The sequence below is a fragment of the Ceratotherium simum genome, chromosome 7 (assembly GCF_057802395.1).
Source record: "Ceratotherium simum simum isolate JZ-2026a chromosome 7, ASM5780239v1, whole genome shotgun sequence".
Classification (NCBI taxonomy): domain Eukaryota; kingdom Metazoa; phylum Chordata; class Mammalia; order Perissodactyla; family Rhinocerotidae; genus Ceratotherium; species Ceratotherium simum.
The window spans coordinates 20122601-20146179 of NC_141906.1; the positions used below are offsets into that span (position 1 = coordinate 20122601).

General features: G+C 37.9%; 1 protein-coding gene across 4 annotated transcripts in view; it reads right to left on the reverse strand.

Annotated features, from left to right (window-relative positions):
- Positions 1 to 378: 378 nt before the first annotated feature.
- The window catches only part of ZNF143 (zinc finger protein 143), a 62951-nt gene continuing 39750 nt past the window's right edge, over positions 379 to 23579 (reverse strand). For all 4 annotated transcript variants that reach the window (XM_087433236.1, XM_014782892.2, XM_004418420.3 and 1 more), the window contains exons 11-16: positions 23287 to 23466; positions 17092 to 17319; positions 14755 to 14903; positions 12142 to 12303; positions 2236 to 2382; positions 379 to 1369 (exon numbers count right to left, since the gene is read on the reverse strand). In XM_087433236.1, coding sequence (XP_087289362.1) covers positions 1286 to 1369; positions 2236 to 2382; positions 12142 to 12303; positions 14755 to 14903; positions 17092 to 17319; positions 23287 to 23466 — 950 coding nt within the window. In that variant the 3' untranslated portion in view covers positions 379 to 1285. The remainder of the gene's footprint in view (positions 1370 to 2235; positions 2383 to 12141; positions 12304 to 14754; positions 14904 to 17091; positions 17320 to 23286; positions 23467 to 23579) is intronic.

Below are 23579 nucleotides of genomic sequence, written 5' to 3' on the forward strand. Positions count from 1 at the left end.
AAGCTCATCTCGATAATCTCAGCCACAAATTGTCATCTGAGAAGGCAGTTGAGGTGTGGTGAAAAAACACACTGGACTTGGGAGTCAAGAAGTTGGGGTTCTCGAGTCTGTGCCCTGCCTCTTCACAGCTGTAAGGCCAGGGTAAGGCACTTAACCTCTTTGGACCCTCAGTTTCCTCATGTACAAATGGGGATAATAAATCCATATATCTCACAAAATTGTTATGAGTACATAAAAATGTATGGAAAAGTACTTATTCTGTGCTTGACGCATAATATACTCTCAACATGTGTGTTGGGTTATAATCTATTACATTTGTGGTATTTTCTGCAACACTTCCCCCCGCCCCATACCAATTTAATAAAACAAATATGAAGGTAACATTTTAAAAATTGCTGTATTCAAAATTAATAATAAACTTTAGGGTAAATAAGCTTTAAAACAAAGTACATAAGCAAAAATAAATAATTTACACCAACCCACTAACCTAATTTTCAGAGTAAAGCCATTTCCAATTACAGCACTGTTATCCCGGGCTCCAGCCTGTGGTCAAACTTTGATAGTTCATTATTTTTAAAAAACAGTAACAAAAACCTGAACACTAAGTAAAATCTTTAACAAAAACAAAGCACTGGGTTTAACTTTTTAATTTTAAATGACCAAACCTTGTAATTTTATACATAATCCAATGTAATGCTAATATAATTAGCACTTTAGCTTGAAGAGCTGATATTTAACCGGGATGGAAAACTATAATGAAGTCTTCAAACTGTGAGATACAAATAAAAATGGACAAGGATACAGTAGAACAAAAACTGCGGACACTCTACTAACTGGGGAAATATTTGAAGGCTTCACATCCTTTATTATCCGTGATGGCTTTTGGAATTATGATTGTTTGATGTATAGAACCTTTGACATTTTAGATACAGCCTTTATTTTTTTTTCACAGTAAGTTAAAAATCCATCATAAGACTCTGTAAGACATCACTGGTCTTGCATGTAGACTCTAGGAGTTTGCAATCTGATAAAAGAGTAACATGAAAATTTACTGTATTGCCCTAATTTCATACTTCCTTGTACACAATGAATCAGTTTGGGAATCTATTCCAAGGATTATATACACAAAAGTGTTAAGAATAAAATGTTCTCCACTCTTGCATAAAAATGTGTACAATGTTTCAGGAACTGAAAGCTTCTAATTTTCCTGGGCCCGGGCTTCACGGATCTCTGCTGTCTGCAGACGAAAGGCTCCTCTTGCTTTATTGCTCCACTGTTCTGATGATTAATCGTCCAACCCTGGCGTTTCTCCTTGTTGGATCCTGGATGCTATTCTGATGGCTTCTTCCAGAGATGGCTGTTCTCCAAGCTGAAACAGGAACATACACAAAGCCACAGTCAAGATAATGCCAAAGAAATATTACATGCCAGAAGTAACATTTTTCAATTCTGACACCTGGGCTTGTTAAGATACTACTACTGATCCAACCACTAAGAGCACAAAAACAAATTCCCACAGGGGAGAAGAACGTAGTTTCTTTATTTAGGATTTTGATAAATCTTCACACATGCAAGGGACACAGATGCTTGTCTTTTCCAGTGGAGATACTCAGAGCGCTTCCTGAGCCTTTGGCTTCTAGGCCCATAAACTAAAGTAAGACCAATGATGGCATTTTTCTGAGTGTGTTCTAACCCTTTTCCAAGTAAATACATGAAAAACAACTCTCTCCAAGGAAAGGTTATCTGCACCTAGCATTCTCAATTCTCTGCTTGAATCCAGTGACTTCCCAGAGAATCGTTTCTTCTTAGTCTCCTGACATTCCCCACTGTAAAACAGGGCTGTGCAGTGATTCTCAGAGGACTAATTTAGGGTCTATGTGTACATGTTTACACTAGGTTCATTTCCAAGGAGTAGCTCTTAGGTGCTTTATAGAATCCTGCCTAATTAGACTTGTATTCTGAGAGTAAAGATGGTTGCCTGGGTGCACACAGGGATATATACCAGAAGCTTTATTTTTGTTGTTATAAATTCCCCTAGAATACGCAAAGATAATAGAGGACAAAGTGTTGGTCTCTTTGAGTCCACCTCAACTATAGCAATTTCCTTAAAGTGGCTAAGTGACACGGATTATCCTGTGCCCTGCTCCTATAAGGGTCATGCATAAAGCACAGTGTACGAGGCTGAGACCTATGAGCAGGGCTGTCGTCGACTGAGGGCAGCAGCCGTGTACTCACCTGAACTGCAATCTGGGTGCCATTGGATGTTGCCACTAAGGTCAGAGGTCTGGTTTCTGTGGTTACTAAGTGATGGCTATGCTGTTGGTGTCCCATTTCTGATGAGGCAGTATGGAACGCTGCCAAGTCCTGAGCCACAATTGCAACCTTAAACAAAAAAATACACAGAAGGATTAAAACTATGATTTATATAGATTAAAATCCATTGAATGCAAGGGATTGTCTTTAAATTCAAAAGGAAAAACTCCCTCTGACCACAGACGTGTAGAAACCTAAGGCTGGAAGGGACCTTATATATTGTCTATTCTGGATTCCTCTTTTTTATTTGAGGAAGTTGAGGCTAAGAAAGAATGGACTTACCTAAGGTTATGAAGGGAGCCAATGGCCAAACAAGGTGGAGGACCCTGGAGAAGTGGAGCCGCCACACCAGGCTCCATTAAGCGGGGGACATGACCACGTGGGTTCTATTACCCCTAAGTGGCTGCTTTGCAAGTTACACATGTGAACTAATTCACATCTCAAATGTCTATTTATTCCTAAGTTTGGATCAGTGGTAGATATACTCTTTTCTCCTGTTTACCTGTTGCATTTAAAATCAGATTTCCATTTAACCAGGAAAATTGAAAGGACCAGTAGCATTACTGACAAACAGCAACATATCTTGTTATACTCACTTTCTATTTTAGATTCCATGGAATCTTTCTATATTGTTCCTGAAGCATCTAGCCAGAGTGGTTAAAAATGCTTTTGTAGCTCTTGAACCACAAATATAGCCTTTTCTATGTAGATAGAATAATAATTAGAGTCCCAGAAGGAAAAGAGAAACAGAATGAGGCAGAATAAAAACAACTTGAAATAACAGCCAAACTTTTCCTAAATCTGGGAAAAAAAAAAAAACCCAAACCCAGAAAACATTAATATATGTTATAAAATGTCTTATAATTATACGTAAGAATGCTAGACGATAAATACAAAGAAAACCACACCATAATCAAATTGCTTAAAAGCAAACATAAAGAAAAAATCTAGAAAACAGCCAGAGGAAAAATGTTGTATTATATATAGGGGAACAACAATATGAGGATGGCTAACTTTTCATCAGACACCATGAAGGACAGAGACAATTTAAAATGCTGAAAGAAAAAAATAACTGCCAACCAAAAATTCTATATCTAGCAAAAATATCCTTCAACACAACAATACTTTTCAAAAACAAAGGTGAAATAATATATTTTCAAATAAATAAAAACAGAGAATTTGTCACTGTAGATCTGCACTACAAATAATGCTAAAACATAATCTTCAGGCCAAAGTGATGATTCCATATGAAAACCCAAATCTACAGAAAGGAAGGAAAGGCACTGGTAATGATAACAGTGAAAAAGTATAAAATACTCTGTTTCCCATCTTCCTGTAACTTAAAAGATTAACTGTTTAATGCTAAAATATAATATTGCATTGTGGGGGTTATAACATATAGATGTAAAATATATCACAACAGCACAAAGAATGGGGGCATAAATGAAAATATACTGTTGCAAGGTTCTTAGGCTTTATGTAAAGTAGTACAATATTAAGTCTAAGTAGACTGCAGTAACTTAAGGATGCACATTGTAATTGCTGGAGCTACTGCAAAAAAATAACACAGAAGGGCAGAGTTAGGAAGTCATTTGAGGAATTAAAATGAAATATGTATGTACCTAATAACAGAGCTTTAAAATACTGAAAGTAAAAAAACTAACAGCATTGAAAGGGAGAAATGATACAAATCCACAATCATGATTTTAGATATTAATTCCTTTTTCTTAGTAACTGATAGAACAAAGATACAAAAAATTAATAAGGCTATAGGACATTTGAACACCACTATCAACCACTTTAACCTATTTTATATTTATAGTACACTACACCCAACTGGCGCAGAACACAGATTCTTTTCAAAAACATATGGAGTACAAGGGGAAATTGATGAAATATACATGGAAAACGAGTCTTGAATTTCAAAAAAATCTTACAGAACATGTTCTCTGACCATAACAAAATTAAATTAAAAATCAATAACAATAAGATATCTAGAAAAGTAGAAGATATTAAGAAATCAGCCATATAAATCTAAATAATCTATGGGTCAAAGAAGAAATGATTACAGAAACTAAAAAATATTTCAGATTGACAGAAAATTTTAAAATGTATCGAAATTTGTGAATCGAAGCTAAAGCAATTCTTCGAGGGAAATTTATAGCTTTAAATGCTTATATCAGAAAAGGAGGTTTAAAGTCAATGCTTTTAGTTTCCATTTTAGGAATACAGAAAAAGAAGAATAAACCCAAAGTAAACAGAAGGAAGAAAATAAGGAAGGGTTTGAACAGAAATCAATGAAATGAATAAGAAAACAAAAAAGAAAACATGAGATAAAATTAATAAAGGTAAAAGTTTGTTCCATGAAAGATTAATAAAATTCATAGGCCTGACCCGGTGGCTTAGCGGTTAAGTGCGAGTGCTCCGCTACTGGCGGCCCGGGTTTGGATTCCGGGCGTGCACCGACACACCGCTTGTCCGGCCATGCTGAGGCCGCATCCCACATACAGCAACTAGAAGGATGTGCAGCTATGACATACAATTATCTACTGGGGTTTTGGGGGGAAAAAAAAAGGAGGATTAGCAATAGAGGTTAGCTCAGAGCGGGTCTTCCTCAGCAAAAAAAAAAAAAAAAAAAAAAAGAGGAGGATTAGCACGGATGTTAGCTCAGGGCTGATCTTCCTCACAAAAAAATTTAAAAAAAAAATAAATTAAAAAAATTCATAAAGCCATCAAAAGATGATCAAGGAAAAAAAAGGAAAATGCAAATTATCAATATCAGGAATGGAAGAAGGAACATCACTTCAGATCCTACAGACATTAAAGGGATAGTAAGGAAATATTATGAACAACCTTATGTCATAAATATGACAACTTAGATGAAATAGACAAACTCTTTCAAAAACAAAACTTATCAAAATGGGTACAAGAAGAAATAACTAACTTGAATAGCACTATATCTATTTAAAAACTTGAATTCATAATAAAAAAGCTCCCCACAAAGAAAACTCCAGGCCCAGATGGTTTCACTGGTGAATTCTATCTAACTTTTAGGAAGGAATAATACCAATCTTACACAAATTCTGTCAGAAAATAGTGGAAAAGGGAACACTTTTCAACTTGTCTTATGAGGCAAGCATTAACTCTGACATTAAAACCAGAGAAGAACCTTAAAAAAAAATTACAGACCAATACCATTCATGAACATTGACACAAAATAGCAAATTACATCCAGCAATATATAAAAAGGCTAACACATCGTAATCAAGCGGGATTATGATGTATTAGCTTTTTTAAAATGCAAATTAAAAGCACAATGATATACCATTTCACATCCACTAGAATGGCTAAAATTTAAAAAACTAACAATTCCAAATGTTCGTGATATAAACAAACAGAACTCTTATACATTGCCAGTGGGAGCGTATGATGGTCCAACTACTTTGGAGAACTGTTTGGCACTTTCATATAAAGTTAAATATACCTCTACCTCTGATCCAGCAATTTCACTAACAGGTATTTATCTAAGACAAATGAGAACATATGTCTGCAAATATACTTGTACTAGAATTTTTATTGCCACCTTATTCATAATAAGCAAAAACTGGAAGCATCCCAAATGATCATCAAGAGGAGAATGTATCAACAAATTCTGGTGTATTCCTACAAAAGAATATTGCTCAGCAATAAAAAATAATGAACTGATATTATATACAATAACAGATAAATCTCCAAAATGGTATGTTGAATAAAAAACCTAGATACAAAAGAGTCCATACTGTGGTTCCATTTATGCAAACCTCAAGAACAGACAAAACAAATTGATTGTCAGAACAGTTGTAGGGGCCAGCACGTGGTGTAGCGGTTAAGTGTGCGCGCTCCGCTGCTGGCAGCCCGGGTTTGGATCCCGGGCGCACACCGACACACTGCGTGGCAAGACATGCTGTGGTGGCATCCCACATAAAGTGGAGGAAGATTGGCACAGATTTTAGCTCAGGGCCAGTCTTCCTCAGCAAAAAGAGGAGGACTGGCAGACGTTAGCTCAGGGCTGATCTTCCTCACACACACAAAAAAAGAACAGTTGTTGCCTAAAAGCGTGGGGATTGACTGGAAGGGGTCACGAGCGAATTTTCTGGGGTAATGGAAATGTTCTGTATCTTGTTTGGGATGATGGTTATATGGCTGTGTATGGTTAACAACTCACTGAACTGTAAACTTAAGATCTGTGCATTTCATTGTATGTAAATTTTGCCTCAATTAAGAAAAAACAGATTGCAGGCTAATATGAAAAACATGTTCAAAGTCACTAGTGGTCAGACAAATGAAAATAAAAATAGAATTTAACTTTTGCTTGTGCATTATGCACATATAAAAAAAAAATCCTCAATGCTAGCAAGAGTACAGTGAAACAAGAAAGCTTTTAGATCCATGGCATAATTATTAAAACTTTCTGGAAAATAATTTGGCAATATGTAGCAAGAAGCTTAAAATAGTTTATACAATTGATCCAATAATTCCATGCCTAGAATTTGTTTCCTATGAAAATAATCAGAGGCTTGTACAACAATCTATTTATGTGGAATGAGTTAATAAGTTATGGTCTCTCCTTTTGATGAATTATTTTATAAATATTAAAAATCCTTTTATTTTTTATTTATGTATTTTTTTAAATAATTTTATTTATTTATTTATTTTTCCCCCCAAAGCCCCAGTAGATAGTTGTATGTCATAGCTGCACATCCTTCTAGTTGCTGAATGTGGGACGCGGCCTCAGCATGGCCGGACAAGCGGTGTGTCGGTGTGCGCCCGGTGCGCGCCCGGAATCGGAATCCGAACCCCGGCCACCAGTAGCAGAGTGCGTGCACTTAACCGCTAAGCCACGGGGCCGGCCCAATTAAAAATCCTTTTAAAAGAACATTTAATTGATATGAGAAAGTGCTCAGAATGTAGTGTTAGGTGAATGACAAGAATACAAAATCACATTATAATCCTAATTTTGTTCACACATGCACACATACAGGAAAAAAGACGAAGTAAATAGTCCTAAATGTTGAGACTAGTTATTTTAACATCAAGGGATTGTAGCTGATTTTAGTTTGAGTCTCTATTTTCAATTCTTTAGGGTATATACCTATAAGTGGAATTATGGGATCATAAGTAATTTTATGTTCAACTTTTTGAGGAACTGCATACTGTTTTCCACAGCAACTGTACCTTTTTATATTTCCATGAGCAATGCACAAGAGTTCTAATTTCTCCATATCCTCACCAACACTTGTTATTTTTCATTTTTTGGATAATAGCTATCCTAGGAGGTGAAGTGGTATCTCACTGTGGTTTTGACTCATATTTCCCTAATGACTAATGATGTTGAACATCTTTTCATGTGCTAATTAGCTATCTGTAAATCTTCTTGGAGAAATGTCTATTCAAGTCCTTTGCTCATTTTTAAACCGGGTTGCTTTTTTTTTTTGTTGAGTTATAGGAATTCTTTATATGTTCTAAATATTAATTCCTTATCAGATATATGATTTGCAAATATTTTCTCTCATTCTGTAGGTTTTCTTTTCACTCTCTTGGTAGTGGCCTTTGATGCACAAATGTTTTTAATTTTTCAGTAGTTCAATTTATCTATTTTTTTCTTTCATTGCCTGTGCTTTTGGTGTCATACATAAAAAATAACTTCCTCATCTAAGGTAATAAAGATTTTCACCTGTTTTCTTCTGAGTTTTATAGTTTTAGCTCCTAAATTTAGTTCTTTAATCCATTTTAAGTTAATTTTTGTATATGGTATAAGGTGAGGGTCCAACTTCATTCTAAGTTAATTTTTGTATATGGTATAAGGTGAGGGTCCAACTTCATTCTTTTGCCTGTAGATATAGTTTTCCCAGCACCATTTGTTGAATACAGTGTCCTTTCCCATTGAATGGTCAGATTTTAATTGTCGAAATGTAATTGACTATACATGTGAGTATTTATTTCTAGACCCTCTATTCTATTCCGTTAAGAATATATATTACTGGGCCGGCCCCGTGGCTTAGCGCTTAAGTGCGCACACTCCGCTGCTGGCGGCCGGGGTTCAGTTCCTGGGTGCACACCGATGCACGGCTTCTCCGCCCATGCTGAGGCCACGTCCCACACACAGCAACTAGAAGGATGTGCAACTATGACATACAACTATCTACTGGGGCTTTGGGGAAAAAAATAAATAAAATTAAAAAAAAAAGAATATATATTACTTTTGTAATCTGAAATTAACTAAAATAGATGGAGAGTACAGACTCTTCCCTCTATACCTGCTAAGTAGGCTTCCAGAGGGACCTGGAAAATTGAGTCTGAGAAATCCAATTACCTTTTTTTTTTTTTTTTTGTGAGGAAGATCAGCCCTGAGCTAACATCCATGCTAATCCTCCTCTTTTTGCTGAGGAAGACCGGCTCTGAGCTAACATCTATTGCCAATCCTCCTCCTTTTTGCCCCCCACAGCCCCACTAGATGGTTGTATGTCATAGTTGCACATCCTTCTAGTTGCTGTATGTGGGACGCGGCCTCAGCATGGCCGGAGAAGCTGTGCCTCGACAGTAGCGGAGCGTGCGCATTTAACTGCTAAGCCACAGGGCCGGCCCAAAAATCCAATTACCTTAATTGAAGAAAAAAAAAGATTTAGGGAAGGACCGACTGTTTTCTTCCTATGCATGTAAAGAAATAGCTGTAGCCAATTTAAGTGTTCCAGACAATCCACAGGTGGAGTCAGAACACCCCAACAGGATAGTCAACGTTTGCCCAATGGCCTACAGTTGCAGCAGAAGGAGCAGTGGCAGCAGCTGGTCCACAAACGAAACCCCTACCCCTGTTATGATATTCCTAGTTGCTGGAAGCTGCCTGTCTTCATTCCAGCCCTCAAAAGTCTCCTCTCCTGAGAATCTTCCTAGCCCATAGGCTACAGATAAGCTACATAAGAATGTTTGCTTTAGGGTCACTATCTTTCCAGACCTGTAACTGTAGCTGGTACAAGATGTATTTATCTAAGCTGGACTATAAACCCATCCAGGAATCCTAGAGCCATGGAAATCACTGCAAACTGATTAGGTGGGACCATTCCATGAGACAGCCTGAAAGCTAATGGTTGGGTTTTTTTGTTTTTGTTTTGGCATAAGGTATAATTAGCAAACAATAAAAATACAGGAATCTTAGGTGTTTTGTTGAGTTTTGACAGTTAGATACATCTGTGAAACCACTACCTAAAATATGATATAGAACAGTTCCTTCACACTTCATTCCATCAATTTCCTTCTCCCAGCCAAGTAGCACCCTCTGATTTCTATCACCATGGATCCGTTTTGTCTATTCTTGGATTTCATATAAGTGGAATCATACCATATATATACTAGTGGAACTGCTGGGTCATAGGGTAGAAGTATGTTCAACTTTATAAGAAACTGCCAAAGAGTTTCCAAAGTGGTTGTGTCATTTTACACTTCCACTAGAGTAGATAAAGGTTCTAGTTGTTTCATATCTTTGCCAACATTTGTTTTATTTTAGCCATCTTCCTGTGTCTGAAATGGTATCTCTTTGTGATTTTTTTTTTTTTTTAAAGATTTTATTTATTTATTTTCTCCCCCCAAAGCCCCAGTAGATAGTTGTATGTCATAGCTGCACATCCTTCTAGTTGCTGTATGTGGGACTCGGCCTCAGGATGGACGGAGAAGTGGTGCCTCGGTGCGCGCCCGGGATCTGAACCCCGGGCCACCAGCATCGGAGCGCGTGCACTTAACCACCAAGCCATGAGGCCGGCCCTCTCTTTGTGATTTTAATTTGCCTTTCTTTGATGACTAAAGACGTTGAGCACTTTTTTGTGTTATTGTCATTCATATATCTTCTTTTGTGAGGGGTTTGTTCAAATGAGCAATCAAATCATTTGCTCATTTAAAAAATTTTTGTTTATTTATTTTGCTCATTTTTAATGGGCTATTCATCTTTTTATTGTTGATTGGTAGAAGTTTGTTTATATTCTCATTACAAGTCCACCGTCAGATACATATAGTATGAATATCTTTTTTCCAGTCTGGGGCTTATCTTCTTCTTAACCGGGTCTTTTGGTGAGCAGAATTAATTTTGATGAAGTCCACTTTATCAGTTTTTTCTTTTATTGTTAGTGTATTTTGTATCCTTTCCAAGAAATCTTTGCCCTGAGGTTGCAAAAATATTCACTTTTCTTCTAGAAGCTTTATGATTCTGAGTTTTGTATTTCAAGGTGTAGAAGATCTTCAACTTTGTTCCTTTTTTTTCAAGATGGTTTTGGTTATTACAGGTCCTTTGCATTTTCATGTAAATTTTAGAATCAGATTATCTATATCTTCAAAAAAGTCTGCTGGAATTTTGATTGTGATGGTATTGAGTCTATAAATGAATTTAGGAAGGATGAGAGCTACCAATTTTGACAGAATCTATCACTGAACAAGGTAAGGTAGCTGTACTGAAGATCAACACTGCCTTCAGCAAAGTACAAACACAGTTGGGTTTTTTTTAGATTTTTTTTTCCTGAGGAAGATTGGCCCTGAGCTAACACCTGTTGCCAATTTTCCTCTTTTTCTTTTTTCTCCCCAAAGCCCCAGCATATAGTTGTACAACCTAATTGTAGGTCCTTCTAGTTCTTCTGTGTGGGATGCCGCCTCAGCATGGCTTGATGAGTGGTGGGTAGGTCCGCACCCAGGATCCAAACCAGAGGACCCCGGGCCGCTGAAGCAGAACACGTGAACTCAACTGCTACGGCACCGGGCCAGCCCCAAAGAACAATTTTTAAGTGTATTAATCAATATCATTTATTTTAAGGGAAATGAAAAATTAAAACTACAAAGAGAAACATCAGATAGGCAAAAATCCAAAAGTTTGATACCACTATGTTGACTATGCAGAAGGGGAAGAGGCACTCTCAAAAACTACACGTGGGAATGTAGATTGGCACAACCCTAGAAAGGAAGTTTAGCAACACTTAACCACAATAACAGAAAGCTACGCATGTATCTCTTCAATTCCACTCTAGGGATCTACCTAGAAGATATAGTCACACACATGCAAAATAACATGTGCACAACGTTATATGTTGTTTGAAACAGCAAAAGACTTTATAAATAAATTATGGCATGTCCATACAGTGCAATAGAATATAGCTTAAAAAAAGAGTGAAGAAGATCTCTATATAATGAAACAGAAAAACTTTCTAGCTATATTAAGTTAAAAAAACACATAAGATGAAGAACAGTATAGTTTACTACCATAAAAAAAAGGAGTGGGGGAAGATGACTATTTATTTGTATTTGTTTGTATATGCTTAATGAATCATTGGGAGAAAACACAAGAAACCAGTAAAAGTGGATTATCTCTATGGGGCAAGAACTGGATAATGGAGGCAAGGGTGAGAGGAAGACTTTCACTGCATACCTTTATATACTTTTTGATTTTTGAACTATATGATATAATACTATATATTCAAAAATTTAAAGTAAATTTTGCAAATGAGTATCTGATGATGAGGAGGATGACAGGAAGAGCTACCATTAATGAACACTTAATATATACCTCGGCTGAGTAGTTATACGCATTATCTCATTCAATCCTTATATCAACCTTATAGGGTAGATGCAACAATCACTCCTATTTTAGAGATGAGGAAAAACTGAGACTCAGAGCGTTATGTAGCTAAGAAGTTATAAAACTGGGATTCAATCTGAAGTTTGTGTGCTTATCCACTATATCACACTGTACATCTGGGTAACAGTTTTGATATTGATATATATGTATTGATTGACATAAGAGAAAAAAGCAATTACCTGCTGCCCTTCTGTACCCTCCGCGGTAACCATAGCAACAGAGTGTGTTCCTGCTGAGGAGATGACTGCGTCATGAGCAGGGACTGTGATGGGTGTGCCATCCTGTGTTACCATTGTGATGGTATTGCCAATGGCTTGCATGTCGGCTTGAGATATGTTGACCTGCAATACAATGCATTTTACAAATCAGTCAATGTTTCTTGTTATATTTGGCAATCTTTATTAAGGACTGGGCCAAATCATTGTATAAGTCTACTCTATGGGAACAAATAATCATTTTTTTTTTTGTGAGGAGATCAGCCCTGTGCTAACATCTGCCAATCCTCCTCTTTTTTTGCTGAGGAAGACTGGCCCTGGGCTAACATCTGTGCTCATCTTCCTCCACTTTATATGGGACGCCACCACAGCATGGTTTGCCAAGCAGTGCGTCGGTGTGCGCCCAGGATCCGAACCCGCGAACCCCGGGCTGCTGCAGCGGAGTGTGCGCACTTAACCGCTTGTGCCACTGGGCCGGCCCCAACAAATAATCATTTTACAATGGAATACACTCTTTTAGAAAGAGGTCACCAGAAAAATTGAATATTTCTTAAATGCAATTCCTCCTCTCCATCTCTACTGCCAATTTAGACTCTTATTTTTCTCTCATCTGACTTTCTGCAATAATACAACTTCTTTCCAGGTATCCAGTCTAATCCTTCCCTAACCATTCTCTACCTTGACACCTTTCTAAACAAACAATTTCATTATGCTCCCTGCTTAAATCCCCAATGACGCCCCATCACTACAGTTCAGGCTTCTTACGTGGTGTTCATGATCTTGCACGATCTGGCCTTTAACAGCTTCTCCAGACTCATGTTCCACTACTTCCAAACCAGCATCTGGCACTCCAGCCACAACTAATCATTTGCAGTCCCAGAGAGTGTCATATTCTGTTATATCGTCATGGCTTTGCCTTCCCTTCACTCTCTGCCTGGTGAACTCATGAAAATTCTTACAGATCCAACTGAATGGCCCATTCTCTATAAATGCCTCCAAGACTCCTTCAGAAAGAAGCATTTCCTCCTTCCTCCAGGCTGCCACAGCACTTTACATCCCTCAATTATATACCCATCATTATGAGACATTATTGTTCATTTTAGGAATGTTTCTCTCCTATGAGACTATGATACCCCCCTTCCTGTACTCCCTACATTAAGTCCGCCAAAATGTCTGGCATTGGGTAGATGTTCAATAAATGTTTGTTGTTTAATTGACTAAAGGAACAGAATAGAAATCTAATTCCTTAAAGAAATGGGAAGGTTATCTCTACAGAAAATACAACACTGGAATAGGGAAAATAGTTATTTTGGAACTCATGAAGAGGGATTAGACTCATTCTATATGGTCAGGGAAGAGCAATGAGTGGATGACACAGTGGTAGGTTGCAGTCTGATAAATACTAGAATCATCCAGCAATGGAACAGGCTGCCTCTTAAGAAAGAAACTGCCTCATCTGTTTTAGGCTGTTGTGGAGGGAATTTTTCCTGCATAGGGAGCAAGGGAGTTAGATCAAATGATCCCCAAAGGGCCTCTGTCCGTGATGATCTAATTCAAAAAAAGTCTTAGGGTTGATGCTGAATTACAACTGGGTTAGTAAATATGTTTAATCTTGCATGCCAATCAGTGGACAGAGTACTGCGTGGAATTAGTGATGTCAAAGTGATGGGGAGGGAGATGAACGGGATGGTACAAGTGCTTTGTACTTTCCAACCCTGAATATGTTCTGCCTCCTAGCTAACATCAGCATGTCAACAGTTAATCAACACAAATGGCAAATTAATCATGGAAGGTAAAGCTCTGAGAGAGACAGGCAAGGAGAGAGTTCTCCATGGAAAAGGCAGATATGGGAGGCTTACAAACCCCAAATGCCTTTTCCCACCAGGTACTAAGACAACCTTAGCTAGAGCTTAGAACATGAAATCAAGTCTGAATTATTTTAGGCTGGTGGCACCTAGAAAACAATAATAAGTTTGACTATCGGAGAACAACCATTACACTGCTTTTCCCGGGGAAATCAAGATACCTGTTCTATTAATTCTGTGAAGCTAGTTGAGTGAACTCCCATGATTCCAGGTAGGGAGAGAGCCACACTTTGGAAATTTTACAGGTTTGCCCATCACTGACTTCCCAGGATCTTTGCATGATGCCGTTGTATCCTCATCACCTCAGCCAAGGCTCTGCTGATTTCTTAATCTCACCTCCTGGATCTAATCAGCCATCAATCCTATTCCTTCTCTGAATTGTGTTTCACATGGATCCATTACTTTTCAAGCCCTCAATTTTACTGTGGTTCTGACCTTCATCACCTCACCTTTGAACTATACCAATAACACCATCTGAATTCCACAGAGTCACAAACCTTTTCTCTCTACTAATCTCCCTGCATGTAGTCTCTTTCAGCAGACTACTGAAAAACTCTCAGTTCTAGCACTGCCTACAAGCTGAAGTCCAGACTTGCACGAATATCAGGAAAGCCTGATATTCAAGGCTTTCTTCAATTGAGACCCAACCTGCCTCTCAAGCCCCGATTCAGAGAAATATTATTTAACTCTTTGGCTTTTGGTGGATACTTACATGCTGAGTCCCGTCCTGGGATATAAGTGTCACTTGTTGACTCAACCCAGACTGGGTTACTGTGGCTACTTGTGTAGACACAACATCATCCCCTTCTACACCTGTAACATATGTGATCTGGGACCCCTTAAGAACATCTTCACTTTGACCTGTTTGAAACAAACGAATCATTTATTTGACCAAACAACCAAGCTGTTTAGAAAACAGAGGATATTTTAAACACTACAGAGAAACATAAACAAATTAAAGAGCATATGCATTATATTCTAAATTACGAAAATGGCTTCCAGCACCTCTTTCCGATTCCTCCACCTCCACTTTTGCAAAGCCAAACCAAATCAAAACAGACCAAACCAAATCTTTCCACATACAATTTAAGTGTTCTAATTTTGGGAGACCTCTCTTATTCTCTTAGTTGGAGTAATTAGTGATACTGTGCATGTGTGTTGGAGCAGGAAGGGGGGGAATTGTACAGAAGACTGGCAAATACGCTTCCCATATCACAGGTATGCATTAAGTTCTTGCAGTCACTTAAGAAGCCGTTAAAATGATAAGACAATCTTCATAAACATTAACCACAAAACCGGAATGATGTGTAAACACAACTTACTAAGTTACTTACTCTTTAACACAAGTGACTGATTACAAGTCATCAGTACACAAAGACATCATTGTCTAAAGACAATGTTAATGGCATATTATCTGGGGTAAGGTTAACCATTTATTAAGTGACAGAACAGGAACCCCCATCCACTTCTTTATTTCAAAAAGAACCAGCAAGTAAACAACAATTTCAACAGTCCATTACTGCTATACTTGGCTACTAGGAAGATTACTGATCCCTCTCTTCTTCTATCATTTCGACCTCTCATGAAGCCAGAAAGAGGGTAAACATGTTTTCTTTTCCTTCAAAGAAGGACTTAACATGCTAATTTAAGAGTACTTCTCAAAGTTAGTGGTTGATGCATGCACTCATATGGCTATGCTCATCATGTGTAATCTCCACAGCAGTCATTACTTCATTTCTTTTTGTTCTGTTCCACAGCTATTTATATACCACTATTTCAATAGGGTACAAAACTTAGGGGATCATATGAGAGAGAAGGAACACAAATCCATCCCTATTCTTAGAAAAACAATCTTAGTTTTCTTTTTTAACAAAATGTATATTATTATACCATAGACTATTTTCTAGAATGCAAGAAATTCTGACAATCTGAAATATCAACATTTAAGGAAGAGACTGAGGAAGCTTCAAAAAGGAAGAGTTTTAAAATCTAAGTTTGACATCATTAAAGCCTGCTTTCTAGCTGCAAGGATTCAGCAGCTGTAACATCTAACCATGCACACTTACGGTGCTTTGGCTAGAAAATAATACAGCATTCAAGACGGAGGGAATTGCTATTTTCTTGCTATCACATGACAGATATCTGAAAAGACAAATGAGAACTACAGGCAATCATCTGAGCAGCTAGTGAGTGATCTGTTCTTTCCTTTATTCTCCAACCAACTTTTTTCACCTAAATGTTTTTCAACGCTTCAATATCAGTTAAGAATGGGAAAAGATGTTTTCTTTTAATTTTCAAATTTACTTCATTTAGGAAGTACTCTGTGAAACAGTAAGACAATCTATGTTTTTTTTGTTTTTTGTTTTAGAAAAACCTACTTCATTTTGTCTATTTACCTATGCTATTTAACTGAAGTCATAGAATGTAATTCTTGAAAATATTTTTTTCAAGTTTATTCTTATTGAAATGAATGTTTTTGTCTCCTACAACACTACCTAATAGCACATGAATCAACTAAGAATTATTTGCAAGTGCTTCCCTGCTCTTAGGATTAAGACCAACATCCTTAATGCACCCAAATAATCTAGCTGCCCCTACCTCGCTCTCTAGCCTCATTTCACACCACCTTCCAGGCAGAAGTGCCACACTCTCCAACTTCCTCTGCTCTCTCCAACCTCAGGACTTTTTGCACGTGCCATTCCCTCTATTTGGAACGTTCTCTTGCCTTTGCTCCCTGTCCCCACCCCCTACCCCCAAACCCTGCCTCTCCACCTAGTTAAACCCTATTCACTTTCTAGATCTTTCTAAAAGTCACTTCCTCAGGGAAGCTTTCTCTGACCTTTCAGACTAGACAAAGTTCCCTTCTTAAACATCCCAAAGCACCAAGTACCTTTCTTTGATAGCACTTATCACAGTTGTAAATTATGTTTGTGTGATTATTTGAATGAAACTTTATGATCTGAGAAAATGCTATGAATCATAAACTATGTTCATTACTGTTGATTCTCAAACACAGGAACAGATATACTAGACAAAACCCTTTTTGTACCTGGGGGAGGCTCAAAGAAGGCTTCCTGCTCCTCCTCGATGGGCTCAGTGTCGTTGTGGGCCGTCCGTTTGTGCATGGCCAGCGTGGAGATCTGCTTGTATGTCTTCCCACAGTGGTTACAGTTGTATGGTTTGGAGTGAGTGTGAACAACATGATGTTTGTACAAACTGGAATATTCTGTAAACCTTTTGTCACACCCAGGGACTGTACAAACATATGGCTTTTCCCCTAAGTAAAGAACAGCACCAAAAAAAACAAAAAATCAACTGTTACATATGAACTTTTACATAATCATTCTATACTTTCCTGGGGAACGGGGAAGCCTCTAACGGTAAAAATAAATAGTTGTCAAATCCTTTTCTATCCTGCCATGAGGATAAGACACAAGAAAAGACTCCCTAACCATGGTTTTGACTTGGCTCAAAAGGTAGTCTGCATCCTGAGTGTTATCTTGTGCCTGAATACTACTTTTCCCTTAATATCAAGGGAGGAGAAAAGTAAGGATGGAGATGTTGCCCAGTTTAACTCTAAGCTTTGATAACTGTATTTTATTGTTACCTATAACTAGATAAGCTATCGTTAATGATACTATCCTGATAATGACAATAATAAATGCAATTATTACCATAACGAACGCAGCTTACCCTATGGGTTTTATAAGGATAAGAAAAAAGGATTTTCTAAAAAGTCTGTTATGGGCCGGCCCCGTGGCTTAGCGGTTAAGTGCGCGCGCTCCGCTGCTGGCAGCCCGGGTTCGGATCCTGGGCGCGCACCTACGCACCGCTTCTCCGGCCATGCTGAGGCCGCGTCCCACATACAGCAACTAGAAGGATGTGCAGCTATGACATACAACTATCTACTGGGGCTTTGGGGGAAAAATAAATAAATAAAATTATAAAAATAAATAAATAAATAAAAAGTCTGTTAGACATAGTTTAGACACTTCAGTAAATCTAAAAGGACGTACATGTTTCATACTAACCTCACCTGACTTCTTGCATCCAATCAAAAGCTACTGAATATTCACTAAAAACAACTAGGCAATACAAAGGGAAGGGAAAACTATAATTCTTTTCCCATGAAATGATTGAGAACAATATAAGCAGTACATACATTTTTAGAACTTTTTATTATAGAAAATTTCAAACATACACAAAAGTATAGAGAAATAGTGCAATAAACCCCCATGTACCAATCATCCAGCTTCAATAATCAATTCATAGCTGATATTGTTTCATTTATTCACTACACATTTCCCCCCTTCTTCTGCCCTAGATTATTCTGAAACAGCTCCAGACAGCATTCCATCTCATCTAAAATATTTTAGATTCTATATCCGATAGATCCTTTTTTTAAAAAACAAAATTAACATTAATTAGCTTAATATCATAAAATATCTAGACAGTGTTAACAAGTTGGGGGGATCTAAAACTGAAAGCAAACTAGAACAAATTTACCTAATTTAAATACTTTTAACCACACTGAAGAGGTTTGTGTAGGTGGGTAGTGGCGAAAGTATAAACTAATTAAAGTAACTCATACACAGTATTTGACTAATGCCTTCAGTCTTGGACTAGGTTAGGGGTGGGGAGAATTACAAACAAATTTTCAACTCTTTTCCGTAGGCTTGTTTGTTGTAGTGGTATGGGCAAAGCGATTCTGAAACTATTTTAGATGTAATAAAAGACTGAGTAAATGTGTCAGTGCTGTTGGAAGCCAGTGCTCTTGCTGTGGAAGAAGGAACATACAAATATGGAATAGGGAAGGAAAAGAAACAGCTGTTGGAGGAAGCGGAATTGAAGGCACTGATGTGTAAACTCATATCATTTCTAAAATGTGCATTTGCATGAGTGTGTACATGTGCACGTCCCACTTTATTCTCATTCTGCACTCTCCTTGGGTAACTGCATCTTTTCCCATGGTTCTAAACATAGTAAAACCACCTACAAAAAGTAAAATGGCACACTAATGTAATCTGTAATATAAGTCTTGGATATAAAGTAACTGGAGACTGCTTCCTGTTCTCTGCCGAGTGCCCCAGTCTCAAAGCAGGGCAGGTTCAAGTTCTTATCTTGGTGGATGGTTGCGGGGGAGATGTGAGAGCAAGGCCAGGAAGGGCAATGGCAGGCAATTCCAACTCAGAAAACCGGCCCTACTGACATTTAGGAAGGAGCAGAAACCGCCACTAGGTGGCACCAAACCACAGTCAGGATGTAAATGAACCTGAATTGCACCTTTGAGCTCTCACTGGCTGGCTGCATAGCCTCCACTGGGTCACCTGATCAACCCTGAAAGAATGGCCTGAACCAATCTTCACACTCCACTTACAGTATAATGTGGGAATTAACTGTTTCATATACTTGATGATTATTAGCCAATCTTTTCTTCCAGCCCAGACCCACCTCTTGAGTCAGACCCAACATTTATCACTACCTACTGGATGGCTCTACTTCAATGATTCCCAACCATGTAGGCATATAAAAGACCTGGGGAGTTTTTCATATATACTGATACCCGAGCCTCACCCTGGTAAAATTATGTTGGAATTTTAGCAGATAGAATTTGAGGAATCAGTCTATTTTTAAAAGGTGAACAACATGCAGCCACATGAGAATACTCTACGTGAATATTCCACAGATCAGTATGGCCAAACCTAATGTAGGCATCCCTCTTATCAAAATCTAATTTTCCCATAAAACGTGTTGAATGGCAAACTCAGATAATGAATCCATATTCCATTATTTAAATGGGAAAAAAAAAAGTTTTCCCAGCCCATCTAAAACTCCTAGCCAATTTCCCCAAATATCACAAAAAGGCTCTTAAGCACTTGTGTTATAATCTACCAAGACAGTCCGCATAATATGAAGCACTTAAAACACCAGTAATCTAATTATTTAACATTCAACGAACTCAGTAGTGGGTATATGTTTGTGTGTAATACACAATGATATGGTATAGTATCGGAAAGGAATTTTGTTTTCCTTCTATATTGCAAACGTACTATAATTAAAAAATGAAATATCTTAAAGATATAAGAGGAATGCAAATTATATTAGCAAAATATAATTTTTCTTCTAATCTACAGCCACCTTTTCTAGGCCTCTTGGGTTTTCACAGGCTTTTCCACATTTTTAGAAAACATATTAATTTACTCATGTAGGGAAGATGATAGCAGTTATGCATAATACACTTACACAATGTAAGCATAAGATATGACTGTATCAGAAATAAGAATTCAGTGTATGTTCTCTCGCTTAGAAGCACATGCAACTTAAAATTTTTTCCTTTCATAGAAAAATGAACCCACAAGTAGATTTATTATAGGGGGTTTTCAATTGGAATCATAAATTTTGAGTAAAAATTTTGCAAATCATTATAGCAAATATAAAGATAGTAAGAGTTCAGGTGGTGAGGGATACTCAGAGACCTACATATTCCAAACTGAGGTTCTTATCTTCCCTTTCCAACCTGCTCTTCTCCATCTTCACATTATCATCTAACCTGTCATTCGAACTAGAATGATAGGTTCTTCTTTAGTCCTCATGACTAACTTGGTCACCAAGTCCTTTACCAGCACCTCTTCAAAGTCCTTCATTTGTATCCTTGTCCATTTCACTTCAAATATTATAACAGCCCTTAATCAGTCTCCTTGCTTATAGTCTCATCTCCCTTTAATTTTATTTTTATTTATTTTTTTCCCCCAAAGCCACAGTAGATAGTTGTATGTCATAGCTGCACATCATTCTAGTTGCTGCATGTGGGATGCGGCCTCAGCATGGCCAGAGAAGCAGTGCGTCGGTGCGCGCCCGGGATCTGAACCCGGGCCACCAGCAGCGGAGCGCGGGCACTTAACCACTAAGCCACGGGGCCGGCCCTCTCATCTCCCTTTAATGTCTTTCTATATTATTGACTGATTTTTTTCTAAAAAAGAAAACTTTCTTTAAATTCTCTTAAGACTTCCCCTCTGCCCACAGCAGTATTCAAACTTGTTAATGTACCCTTTTCAAAGGAAAGGGATTGGTGTAGATCCCTGAAAGTATTTCCAGAGATATCCATGCATCTGTGGAATGCCGTCTGAGAAACAATGACAATCAATTAAAGTTCCATTCCGTAGAAATGCCTTTTCATTTTGAATTATCACAAGTTTACTTTTTTTTTTTTTTTACTGAGGAAGATTCACCCTGAGCTAACATCTATACCAATCTTCCTCTATTTTGTATGTGGGTTGCCGCCAGAGCATGGCCGCCGACGAGTGCTGTAGGTCCACACCCAGGAACCAAACCTGGGCTGCCGAAGTGGAGCATGCCAAACTTAACCACTAGGCCACAGGGCTGGCCCCACAGGTTTACTCTTAATACTAGTAATAAAAGCAATATATTAAAAAATTTCTTGTAAAATGAATGCACATTCTGCCCCCCTCTCCCCTTCGCCTTTCCATTCCCACCCACCAAAAATACATCCACAAAGTGGAATATCAAAAATAAAAACTTTTGTGCTGAAAATGGTATCATCAAGAAAGTAAAAGACAACCCACAGAATGAGAGAAAATATCTGTAAATCATACATCCGATATAGGACTTGTATTCAGAATATAATAAAGAACTCTTACAACTCAACAATAAAAAGACAACCCAATTGAAAAAATAAGCAAAGGATCTGAATAGACATTTCTCCCAAGAAGATACACGAATGGCCAATAAGCACTTACAAAGATGCTCTATATCATTAGCACATCAGGAAAATGCAAATCAAAAGCAAAATGAGATAGATACCACTTCACACCCACTAGGATCGCTATAATCAAAAAGACAGATAATAACAACTGTTAGCTAGGATGTGGAGAAATTGGAACCCTCATACATTGCTGGTGAGAATGTAAAATGGTGCAGCCACCTTAGAAAACACTTTGGAAGTTCCTCAAAATGTTAAACACAGAGTTATCATATGATCCAGCAATTCCACTCCTAGGTATATACCCAAGAGAAATGAAAACATATGTCCACACAAAAACTTGTACATAAATGCTCATAGTAGCACTATTCATAACAGCCCCAAAGTGAAAACAATTGGTGAACAACTGGTAAATCAAATGTGATACATTCATATAATGGAATACTATTCTGTAATTAAAAAGGAAAGAACTACTGATACATGCTACAACACAGCTGAACTTCAAAAACATTATGCTAAGAGAAAGAAGCCAGACAAAAAACACCATATATTATATGATTTCATCTACATGAAATGTCCAGAATGGGAAAATGCATAGAGACAGAAAGTAGATTAGTGATTGCTTATGGCTGGGGGTTGGGGTGGGAGAAGACTGCTAACAAGTATGAAGTTTCTTTCAGGTGGGATAAAAAACGTTCTAAAATTGGATCACAGCAATGGTTGTACAAGCTTAAACACTAAATATACTAAAAAACATTCAATCATATACTTTAAATGGATGCACTGTATGGCATGTGAATTATATCTCAATAAAGCTTTTTTTTAAAAAAAAGAATATATCCATAGATCACCCCTCTCCGTCTGCTCCACAAGCACCACAAAGCTCAGTTTAAGAAGCCATTACCACGACAGCACAACACACAGGGCCTGCCTGCCTCTCTGACCTCACCTCGTACTACTCTTCTGTATGAGCTCTATGCCTCCTGTCAGAGGGAACCACTCAATGTTCTCCAAATAAGTCATGCTTTTGCATACTTTTGTGCCTTTACCCATGACGTTTCCCCTGCCAGGAATACCCTCCCTCCACCTAGCAAACTTTAGGATTCAGTCTAAGAGTCAAACTCCCCTGTAAAGTCTCCCCTGAATGCTTCTCCCGTTCCCGCAGAGCTGGCTGCTCCCTCTCTGCTCCCACATCATCTTGTTCACGTCTTGGGAGACACTGCACTCTGCAGCAATTATATGTCTACCCTCTCTCCCCAGCTCAAGTGCCCTTGACCATGTCTTATCTGTCTCTGTACCTCTGATGCCTGGCAGGGGAACACACAGCAGATGCTCAATAACTGATTTTTGAATAAATGAATGTATACATGCTAGGGAGAAGATTTTTTTTAAGTTGTTTAATCCCTCTCTACTACGCCAAGTGGTAGGAAGGAGGGAAGCGATGACTTGGAAATGGTTTATGGAAGAGGTAGGAGTTAAACTGAGCCTTGAAAGATAGAAGATCAAGAAATCAGAGACTGTTACCTGTGTGTATCCTCACATGGTTTTTATAATTGGTTGCACTGGCAAATGCCCTCCCACATCCTGGTTCTGTGCAGTAATAAGGTCTTTCTCCTGTGTGTGTCCTAATGTGTACTTTTCTGATATTTGATGTTGTAAAAGATCGACCGCAGCCTTCAAAGGGACATTTAAAGGGCCTTTCTCCTGAAAACACAAAAGGGAATAAATTAAACAGTACAAAAATACATAGAAAATTGAAATGTCTTATCCTTCAATTCCGCCTGGGATCACATTCAGGATTTTAGCCTTCTTGTATT